This window comes from Platalea leucorodia (genome assembly GCF_965183815.1).
Source record: "Platalea leucorodia genome assembly, chromosome: 7".
In the NCBI taxonomy this organism is placed as follows: Eukaryota; Metazoa; Chordata; class Aves; order Pelecaniformes; family Threskiornithidae; genus Platalea; species Platalea leucorodia.
The window spans coordinates 56,838,125-56,849,812 of NC_138829.1; the positions used below are offsets into that span (position 1 = coordinate 56,838,125).

The following is an 11,688-nucleotide window of genomic DNA, read 5'->3' on the forward strand; positions in this document are numbered from 1 at the left end:
TTGAGAAGTATATTTCCAAGCTCCTCCAACACAAGCAAACTCATTTCACAGCCACAGCTTCCCTTTCTGGTCTATGCTGCTTAAGTCCAGGCCTCCTCAGGTCTCCAGATCAGCGATGCCCATTACCTGTGTTTATAATGGCAGTCGTTAAAGGTTTTACCCTGAAAGTGTATTTACAGTAGCAGCAAGGGAACCTCACATTTCTTAAGCTTTATCCTTTTTAAAAGCTCTAAATGAGCTGTATGTAGACGTATGTCACAAAGTATTTGCAAAATATTTTTGTTAAATAGTACTTACTTTTAACTTTTTTTTTTCTTTCATGTGCTGAAGATTACCAAGAATAACTTCACAAACTGAAATTTAGAGTACCATACAAGAGAAGAATCAACAAGGATGATTAACAGTGACCAATATATATCAGAAATTAACTGACATGCAACACACACACATGGCAAGCCCACATTTTAGATCTGATGGTGCTCCATTTAAACTCCTCAGCTGGAAATTCAGATCAGTAATTAAGTCATAATCCTATATAATCGACTCTCAGTATCAGTAGGAGTTCTGTGCATGGAACAAGCTGTAAGAACAAGCTATTAGGTCCACATAAAAGGCATTTATAATTCTAAGCGTCAAAACAAGCACACAAACACTGGAGCTCAAAAGTCCGTTGCTCTTGAGTAGTAGATGTTATGTTGTCATATCACTAACACGATCATTCTCAAGTCGCTAGCTCCCATAAAAAACACACAGCAAAGCTTGTTTTTTAACAACTCCGACCTTGCCCACTATGTTGTAATTCATTAAAAATAAGGAAGATGCTTATCCTTGAGTAAAAGACGCCAGAGAAAGATCATATGCCTGTCACACCACCCAGGAGCTGCCATGACACAGCCATTCCACAGCTCGGGATGTTTCCCAGCCCTCACGTGTGTTCGGGGTGACAACACTATCTGTGTTAGGAGCACTGTCCCCTTACCAACCCCACACTTGTCTAAAAGGCAATGGCGGAGGCCAGATCCCGTCAAGAGCTGCTTCCACCCGACTCACTGCCTTTCCTCTCATGGGACGGCAGGGAGACCGTAGACAAGGTGCAATAGCTCTTACCGGCAACGCACAAAGTCCAGCTCATGCCACATGCCTGACAGTCTTGCCAGCTGCTGTCGTCTTCTTACACCAGCTACATACCTCACCAGGTAGTCCCAGGCAATGTCCCCATACCTGCACACATGCCACACCATGAACGACACTGGACAACTCCGACATCTGCCTTAACCTGTGCAAAGAACCCACCGCAAAGAGCAAAATTGTTCCCTATTAGGGACCATCCTGATTTTTAGAGGGTAAGACCATGTGAACACTACTTGGAACAGGCAACAAGACCACTGTGCTTAGAGCAAGCATTCCCTCCAAGCAAGGCTTTATTCTGCACCCTTATTGCTAGCATTAATAGGCTATATAAACATAACACTTTTCTCACGAGTTATCCCCCCTACCCGGCACAAGTGGCCACACTGAAATTTAGCGACTTCAAATGAGTGAACAATTTGCAGAAGCACACCATCAGCAAGGACTTGGTTTACATCCTATTCCTCTAAGGAAAAAGCTCCTAAGGGGCCTTTCCCCCCATCTCCCTCTTTAGGTCACACAAATGCTTCTAATGTTCAAAACTCCACAAGGTGCTGACCAGCATCAGTTAAGAGATCTGGTGAACGGAGACTTCCTTGCACCAGAATTCACATTCACAGGTACACCTAAAGTCACAACTGAGACCGCCAAAAACTGTAGTCTTCCGAGTTTTCAGACCACGACACCATGAGCTGGGGAGCATCCACCTGAAATTGAGAGCCACACCAAAATCTGCACATTTGACCTGTGTCCTGTAGTATGTTGATGGGAGCTCTGATGCTATCAGAGGATGACAGGACCTACTCGAGGGTCCCACAGGGGTGGGGTGTGCAGCTGGACCCCAAGATGATGAATGCATAAATGTAACAACATGTAATTGAGGAGAGGGTCCAATTTTTTTATTATTATTTATCATACTAGACACCAATTAAGAGCCAGACTTACAGAAAAAGTAGATCATTACGGCACAAGATTTCATACCCTGCTTGAGAAGAAAAACTACAAACAATAGAGGTCATGGCTGGCAGATCCTCACACAAAGGCTCCTCTGCTTCAAGGAAGAGAAGTCAATGCAAGCCACATGCCCACACAAGGCTCCACTTGCCTGTGTGAGCCTGCAAGGCCATACCCAAGGACAACCTAGGCCTGCCATGAGCTTTTCCAAAATGCTGGAGTACTTTGATTCCCGACTCAGTCTTAGTTCTTATTCAGAAGAGATTTTTAAACCTAGGCTTGGTACAAGAGCAAACAGAAATGAAACAACAAAACACTGCAAGGTACCCCAAACTGAATGAGACACAAAAGGAAGAGGAAGCAAAGGTCTACAATAGCCATTGGCCATAATCACAAGCTGGTGCCAATGTAAGATAAGGAAAAAATAGTTACAAATTTAAAGCAGTGGTATAGTTCTGCTCTGCAGCTCTCATGGTGGGACTGAAACACAGGCCAGGCAGAACTGTCACCAGAGATCACGGAGCACCTTGGTCCACACCAACACACATTCATGCTTCTGTAGCAGAAACCATTGAGGCAGAGAAGCCAAGCAGGTACGTCTAGAAGCAGAGTTCAGCAAGCCCCAAAACATTAGAGTTCACAGCAGTCACGAAGCGCTCCTATGGGAACGCTAGGAAGCTATCAGCTGAGAGAAACACGGGGTGAAAGTCTACGCCAGCATGCGACGAGTGGGTCACCTGGCAATTGATTTTGATTTACATCACTGAAAGGTGTTCTTGGAAGAACATCACGCAACGCGCTCGGGCACAGAGGGAGGCCTGAAACACGAGTGTGTTGGCAGAGGCCTCCTGTTGACCTGCGGCCCTATACCACCAGGTCCGCTCTCTGCGCACCACAGCAGGATTTTCCCGTGAAAACTCCACATCGCTCCTGAAGGCTGTAAGCCAGTGGGTGATGCGTACCACCAGCACGGGCAATGTACAAATAACGTATTACTAATTAACCAGCAGCGACGCGACGAGGGCAGGCTACAATACTCAGTGGGGAGACCGGAGCCGTCCCTGCTCTACCTAAGGAGGCTTTTAGCGAGGTAAACAAGCGGGGCTGCCTCACGCCCCGAACGGAGCCACGCGGCTGTGCCACAGGGTCCTACTCCCACCACATCCCCGCCGGCGCCGGCCAGCGGTCGCCCCCCACGCTACGCCAGGCGGGGTTCAGACCCCCAAAGGGCGGGCGGAGGCCGAGGCCCCGGGGATGCCGCCGGCGGCCGCCCCAGGTGAGCGCCGCCTCCGCCGGGCCACGCCGCGGCCCCCCGCCAGCCTCTCCTTCCCTGCCCGGGCGGCACCGGCGGAGCCGCTGCGGGACAAAGCCCGAGCCCCGGCCGCACACCTGCCCCGCCGGCCCCACGCCTCCCCGGGGAGCGGCGGGCGCCGCCGCCAGGGCAGCTCCCGGCGGGGGCAGGTGCGGCGGACGGCGGCCGCGGCGGACCCCGGCCGCGGCGGACCCCCCGCCTCCCGCGCCCTACTCCGTCCCCCGCGCCCGGTCTCACCTCGGCCGGCAGCAGCAGCAGCAGCAGCAGCGGCGGCAGCAGCAGGCAGGGCAGGGGCAGCTGCAGCCGCCTCATGGTGGCGGAGAGCGCTCCCCGCTGCGCGCACGGCCGCTCAGCCCGACGCCGCCTCCCCCGGAGACATGGCCGGGCTGCGCGCCCCGCACCGCCCGGCGTCCCACCCCTTCGCCGCCCTCCCAGGCGGCGACACCTCACCCTCCCGCCGCTCCCTCTAGCGCTCCCTGACTGGAAAGGCGGGTGGCTGGAGCCGGAGCCGCCGCGGGGGAAGCCCTGCGCGGGGCGGAGTGAGGCGCCGAGCGGAACAGCCGGCCGCGGGAGGGCCGGTCCGGTCACCTCCCTCCGCCGCCGCTCCCGCCGGCCCCTCGCCCAGGGCTTAAATGGCCGTCCTGCAGCGGGCGCGGGGGCTGCGGCCGGCGCTTCCCCGCCTTCACCCCTCCTTCCCGGCATCTGACATCTCCCCCCGCCTGGCCGGGCGAGGAAGTGGCTCCCTCCGAAAGTTTCCCGGCCTCCGTGCGCGCCCCCGGAGGAAGCGGCGCCGCGGGGGGCGCCCCGCCGCCCGCCCCGGCCCCGGGACGGTGCTCGGGGGCGGGCGAGACGCAGAAGGGTCGGTGGTAAAACGAAGTTAAGCCTGGCCTCGGGGGGGCCTGCACCGCCCTCCCCTGCGGCGGCCGCGGCCCTACGCCGCCCCCCGGGGCCGCGGGCGGGGGCAAAGGGCTGCCGGGCCCGGAGCAGGGGATCGTGGTTGTGCCGCGGTGAGTGGCTCTGCTTATTGCACCATTCACCACCCCCAGCCAGTCCCCCCAAAAAGTCCTGTCCCTTTCCAGGCACTGGTTTGGACATGTTTTATCCATGTCATCAAAAAGGACATGACATCATCAAATGCAATCACTTTTATAACCTTAACTTACTTCCCAGGCTTAATGCGCTGTTTCACATTTCATTCATCTTGGGTAAGGGAAAAGGAGAGACAGGGTCAGTTTACATAGCATATCTTTAATTATGGAAACACTGGCAGTCTTCATTTTCTCAAAAGTTTTGAGCTCACATGTTTGTAATTTCCTTGTCTTCCCTGAGCCCTCAAAACATATGCATAGCATTATGGAAGCAGCTATTTCCACAGGAGTCCATGGGAAGACTCCCCAGAATAAGGGCATGTGCATACCTTCCTGTTTGGGAGGCTGAGGCTTACACTGGGAGCTAGATGAACAGTGTGGGGGCACCCCTTTGTAGCAATAAGATTTGTAAGAAACAGAGAATTACTTCAGAAAAGTACTTTAAAATTGTTAGGATGCGTTCAAACAAAGAAATAAACACTATACAAAAACCATTGATAAAACTACCTTTTCTACACTTTCCATTCAGTGCAAAGCACCTGAAAATTGTTTTCCAGCTGAAGACCCCTCCTGGTAAACCACACACCTGCCAGAATTCCTACCGGCTGCAGTGAAGTTGCTATGCTGAGATAACTTCTGCAGATCAAACCCTACCGTTTGGAAATTACGGCTCTGACTCTCAAAAGAAATGCCTTGCTGCAGCTCCCCGTGCCTGCGCAGAGCCTCGGTGGGTCTAAGCTGCCCAACTGCAGCTTCTGGCCAGGCTGGGTTTCACTTGCATCTAAAATGCAACCAACTGCCTTCATGGTGGCAGATCGGGGTTACGCTGCACAGCTGCCTTGAGCAATCGTACTTGGTCATCCTTGGCTCCAACTCAGTGAGAACAACATGGCTTTTTTAATTGCATGCCTTTCCAGTATGACAACTTAGTAACTAATCCAGTTACCCCTGAAATTCAGTGGGAATCTCTCCACTGATTTAAGCAGTAATGGCAGCCAGCCCTGAGGGAGGAAATTTAAAAAAAATGCACTGAGACAGCAAGAAGCAGGATTCTGACCTGTTCAAATTTGTGTCTTCAAGCTGATGTTGCCATCCCCAGACTCTACATGTCCCTGGACTCTCAAGTTCACTCATTCTTCTTTCCTTAGTAGGCCACGTAACCCACGGTAGAAGCAAGGGGCACTGCATTTCTTAGGCTATGTTAATTCCTTGCTCCAGAGAGCAACGGGGCAGCTACATCACTATCACAGGAAGATAAACTTCCTTCACCATACCATGTCTGTCTGGATCCTGTATAGCTGGTGGGGCTTTTCACATACAAGCTACATGGAATCTGTAAGTAATTACTTTCTCATGTAACACTTGTGGCTGAGTCCTTACAACTACTCATGTGTCAGGTACCTGAACCAGGAGGCCTATGAAGTTCTGGGAGACAGTCTCATTTCTGGAGCATCCAAAATAGTAAAGGACTGCATTAAATTTGCTCGTAGAGATATCTAAGCAGAGTATTTCTAAGACTGTAGCATAAAATTACCTTAATGCATATCTTTAATTATAACCATAACTATAAATCCATCACCAGGATTTATACATAGCAGGTTAAACTGGCACAAAGAGAGCATAGGAGGCTTGTCGCTGTTTTAGGGTACACATCTGCCTCACTGTTACCAGACCTCAAGGAAAGGACTAACTCCTTTCCGGAGACATTTCTTGGGTGGGGGAAGTATGCAAACAGGGGCATAATTCTGTCTGCACTGAAGGAGTCAGCTACCAAGATTCATAGACATTTGAATAGGCTCAGATATGCTAAAGAAGATGACCACAAAAAAAAAAAAAATGTGCCAAGAAACATAGGGCACTAAAAAGCATAATAATTTTGTAACAGAAAACAGAAGTGCGATTTCCATTTGATTCATTAAAAAAAAAAAAAAAAGTAGCAATCAAGCTTTTTTTTTGTATCTACAGATTCTGATGAAATGTTTGTCTTCTCCAGATTGTTTAAAATTCTGGGAGGAATGTTCCAAAAAAAGCTTTTCTGATTAGATTTAGAGAGCTCTGTGGAGAAAAGAATCACACGTGTACCTGATTGCTTCCTTGGATCAATGCCTCCGCTCTTTATAGCATGCTCTGGTTGACTGCTAGCCATGGAAACCTCAGGGAAGAGCTAGATGGCAAAGAGCTGTGATTCATGCCAGAATCAGAGACTTCACATGCTGAAAATGGAAAAGAGAAATTAAAAGCCAAATTTTTAAAAGTCTTCCAGGTGTTAATTGTTCAGCAGCAATAACCATCACAACACAAATAATTTCCTAGGAATTAGAGGCTCAAGGTTGCATTTCAGGCCACAGGCTCTTCACAGCTTGTTACTAATCTGCTGGAAATTCCCTGAATTGCAACTGCTGTTGCCTAATTGTTTCTATAGGTAAGTTTTGTTTATTCTACAGGGCTTTATTAAAGCTATATGTGTGACAGGATTATAAAACTGGGTAGGTGTTGCTCCTGGGCTAAAGCTTCTACTATACTTTCATCTGGAAGTTAATTTGTGCATCTGAGTCATAAAACCTCTTCAAAAGGAAACGTCAGAAAGAAGCGTTTCCACATAGTTATAATCAAGTTTTTGAACAAGAGACCTGAGTTTAACAGTCACCTTGGACTCTTGCACACAAAGCCAGGGAGAATGTGCAGGCATATTACTTATGGGTGCTCTAGTTTATACAGTAAGGTATACTAGTAATACTCTGGACAGAGAGAAAGGGGAGACTGCAACAATATAGTGACCCAAAGCTGTCCAATTTGGAGCAGTTGCCCTGGCTGATAATATTTGTCTTTCACTGAGACTGGCAATTAAATACGGTTTCTAAAAAAAAGAAAAAAAATGAGTATGGCTATATTTAACTGCATACCACAGTCAGCCTTGATCACAATAGTATATTCTCATTAGTTATTCACAGTTTCATTCATCAGCTCAATGTGCAGTGTCAGCCAAAAGAGGCATCGAATTGTTGAGCATCATCAGGAAGGCTGTTGAGAACAATGCAGAGAGCATCGTTTTGCCAACGTGTAAAACCCAGGTGCACCCACATCCTGGCTAACGGGTGCCACTCTGCTCTCAGCATTGCAAGAAGGCCATAATGGACTGAGGGAAGGTACCGAGAAGGGCAGTTAAAATGATGTGGATGATGGTGCAGCTGTCTTACCGGGGAGACTTAAAAAGCTGAGGCTTTTCAAGTACGAGAAGATACGGCTATCTGGAAATAACATGAATGAAAAACTTGTTTGCTAAATCCCACCTAGAATTAGGGATCACTAACACTAATAAGAGATTTGTTTAACAGATAAAGTGCTTTCTTACATAGCAGTCAATGGACTTGTGGAATATGTAGTCACAGCAGGTTTTAAAGGCAAACAGTATGAGCAGTTCCAAAAACAGGGTAGACAAATTCACAGACGTCCATAACAGGGAAAAGGCAGAGATGAGCCTGTAACATGCCTAATGGATGACTGTGGATGCTGGGAATGGACCTCAGATAGCAGTCAGGTTTGTTTGCTCTTCCTAAACAGAATCTCCTAATGCCACTGCTGGAGACAGGATACTGGGTTGGACAGATTCATCACTGGTCTGACCAAGCAGAGCATTTCTTAGCTGCTTACAGCAGCAATGTCCAAAACAGAGCCTCACTGTACAAAGTACTGTATAAGCATATAGCAAGAAACAAGTTTGCTAGCATCGGCTTGCTATTTCAGCAGCAAGCAAGACAAATGGCAAGGAATGTCCCGTCCATCATTGTTCAGTGCCCTGAAGCTATGTAAGCCCAAAGTGCTCTTTCTGGTTGGCATTGCTCTGGCTCGTCTTTACACCACTTCTTCTGGTGTAAAGACCCGAAAGGGTCCTTCAGGCTTCCATGTGCCACTGAACTCAGAGATGAGTCTCTCGGGAACAACTCACAAAGCAGGACAAGTCCCTTTTACATTGCAACAGAAGAATAAGGGGAGAATAAACTAAATTGTACATGAACACAATGTACAGTGCTGTCCCAGGAACAAATGCAGTTCTACTACTTTTAAAATAACCTTGAAATTAAAAAGATTGACTATAGGTCTTGATAGTAAAAGGTTGTTTTGTTGTTTTTTTTTTTAACATATACACAAAAGTAGTAACAAAAGAGCACACAAATTGGTAGGAATATATTTTTGTTCATATGTTCTTAATTCAAATGGAAGATCACAGCACGCAATCCAGTCTCTTTGCCTGAGCTCATCAGGGACATGATAAATACTAGACATGAAATTAGAAATCCTCCTTGAGAGCAGAGCAGTCCGTGGGAAAGATGTTACACTCATGGAAAAGTTATTGAGATGAATGTCTTCGTGAGTGCTGAGGACCTTCCTGGGATGTCAACCTGCAGGCAGAAATTGAAGAATTTACAGCAAACACTACACCAGCCTCAGCAGCAGCGTTGGTGAAAAAGCTGGAAGTGGCTAAATACGGCATCTGGGGATGGTCCTACCATTAGAAGTGATGCAGAAAGGTCTCAGAGGTTGGATGTGGCTCTAGCCTGGTTTCTGCTGGTACAAGCTCTCCACAGCCTGTAGCTGCAGGAGGTACTGGCTGGGGACTGCTGTGCAGTATTTTAACTCCTAAACGGTACTTTCCCCCCCCTCCCCCCTCATGTTTCTCACAAGGAATTCAAGGTGTATTGTGCTTCTGGCAGAGCCATCTTTCAGATGGAGGGTAAAACATGAGCAGACAGGATATTCAAAGACAACATGTCACTTTTTAGAACCAGAGGAAAGTTAACTTGAGTTCTGGTTAGGCCAGGTTTGGGATGGTTTTATTTTGACTGAGGGGGAGGAGAAAGACACCTTTTTTTGTCGTGGTGGGGGCTAGCAAAGAGAACAAATTGAAAACAAGCTTTTGTGGGTTTTGTGTTTTTTTTTTTTTACCCAACTTTCAACAAGACTTCAAAGGGCAGTAACTGAAAATTAATTTTGGAGGTGAGTAACACCTTCAGTCTATTACACCCATTCAGTGGCCAGTTTCATCTGTGTGGGAAGGTAGGTGGGCGGGAGGATATCTTTTACATGATAATTGAAGGGAAAATATGCATTAAAACCCCACAGACTAGCATACGCGAAAGCATCTGCAGCACCCGAGCTACTTCCAACACAAGAGAACATTTTTGTGAGTGACGCAAGTTCAAACAGACACCAGCCTTTTAAACAGGTCACCTTCTACACAGCAACAAATGGACTCTGTTTCAGTGGGAGTAGGGTAGGGAGTAGGTGATGGTCCTATAGCTTGTCTCACAAATGCAAGGTCCCGTGTAATCACTAGGCTTCAGCCAGGAGTAATGTCATGGATTGCAAAGGGCTCTGGCACAATAAATACACATCGGTTTTACTCAGACCTGGAGAAAGGATAGGAGGAAAGCGACGTTCATGATTGATAGGCAGTCTCTGTAGGGATTACCAAAGGGCACAGCCATAGCTCAGCTGCCCCACACAGGAGAGAGAGGTCTGAGGTGGCATATAGAGCAAGAGGAAGCAGTGACTGGCAGGACTGTGGGAAATACCAGGAGCTGGCAGCCCATGTAGCTGGCAGCAAGATTTCCCCTTCTCCGCCTGCCATTTTTTTTTGTTCTTGTCTCTCTGCTCACTAAAGAAATGCATAGATGTTTTTCAGCATATAAAACTTCAGTAGAATCATCACTTTCAATTACTATTTAAGTCCCCAAGATGACACCATATAATCCAAATGGAATAACGCCAAGCAAATTTCTAAACTTGTACTACAAAACATTACAATAGCTGAGTCTGCTCTAGTGAATGAGTGAAATCACCTCTAGTGTAAACTAGCAGGTGTGTATATGACTGGGGACCTCTGTCAAGGGCAGCAGAAAAGGGAGTGGCTGGACACCTTATGCTGTGCAGAAGTCCCATCTGCCATAATCTCCTACAACACATCCTGCCACCTCTAAGAACTGAAACCTTAGGAAACTTGTCAGCAAAACCATGGTTCTGTGACACCACTTGCAAACCCACTGATACTTTAACAGCACCAAGATTTCCACATCAGAGGACTGTCATCTCTAGAGTCACAGATGACCACTCAAATCCCAAAGTGACAGATATCCATTAAAGAAGGAACAGATTAAAAGGTTAAAGGTTAAATGTGTGGAAATCTTAGATAAAATGACTGAGCCTCCTTTTCCCTTTCTTCTGACATTACAAATTGGGGGGTGGACACAGTTTGAATGCTGGGCTTTTATAATGTCTTTTGCTTATCCACCCAAGAAATATAAATAATAATGTGGAAAAATGATGCAAAATTGCAGGTGTCTTCCAAGCGTGATGCATATCAACTATATCAGGAAAGGACCATTTACGGACATCCTCGGAAAGTAATTAGAGTCTTCAGGGTCATTTAACTCTGCTCCATTGCAGAGATTGACCCTAAAAGTGATGTAGACATATCTTCTTGTACTCATTTCACACATGGTACTGAAGCATGGACTATTTTCATAGCAATCTACATTTGGCAATACTGTAATAAAGTGGGAGAAGCAGTTATTTGAGCAATAAAACTACTGGCTGGAGCACAACTGGCCTGTTTTACGTATAACCAGTATTCTCCTGTACAAATACCTGCTTTAAGCTAAACATCTCTTGCTTTTTACAAAGGTATGCAAAAAATGCCAGGAAGCAAAAAGGCAAAAAGCAAGGAAGTGGTGAGACTGAATCCCTGGAGTGTTGGTATCCAGCACTGAGAGACTGAGATCAGCAAGGTGTCCTAAGACTCCTCTTGGTGGATATCAGGTCCTATTTACTGTGCTCAAACCACTGTGGTTGAATTGGGATGGTTTCAAGCATCTTGGCAGTAACACATAGCAACTAAGCTAGAAAAGCAAGATGGCAAGAAGGCTAGGAAGACATCTGCCTGGGAAGAAAACAAAAGCTGACATCAAAAAATTATCAGTTCACATCCCAGCTAGCATGGCTGAACTCCCTGGCTCTGAATTTGCATCCCTGCACTTGCAATTCTAATGCCTGGTGATGAGCTCTGATCTTTGTTCATTTACTTGTCCTGTCTGACTGGAAATGATGTTTTGGCAACAACCTGCTATTTACTGTGGCACCACAGCCCTAAACATCCTTTAAGACATGCTGAGGCTTAGCTGGCCAAATTCTTATGCTGGCCTTTCAACT

At 47.2% G+C, this 11,688-nt stretch overlaps 1 protein-coding gene across 1 annotated transcript in view; it reads right to left on the reverse strand.

Moving 5' to 3' along the window:
- PTPRJ (protein tyrosine phosphatase receptor type J) overlaps positions 1–3,768 on the reverse strand; it is a 79,255-nt gene extending 75,487 nt beyond the window's left edge. The window contains exon 1 of the mRNA XM_082318014.1: positions 3,632–3,768. Coding sequence (XP_082174140.1) covers positions 3,632–3,706 — 75 coding nt within the window. The 5' untranslated portion in view covers positions 3,707–3,768. The remainder of the gene's footprint in view (positions 1–3,631) is intronic.
- Between the last annotated feature and the right edge of the window lie 7,920 nt (positions 3,769–11,688).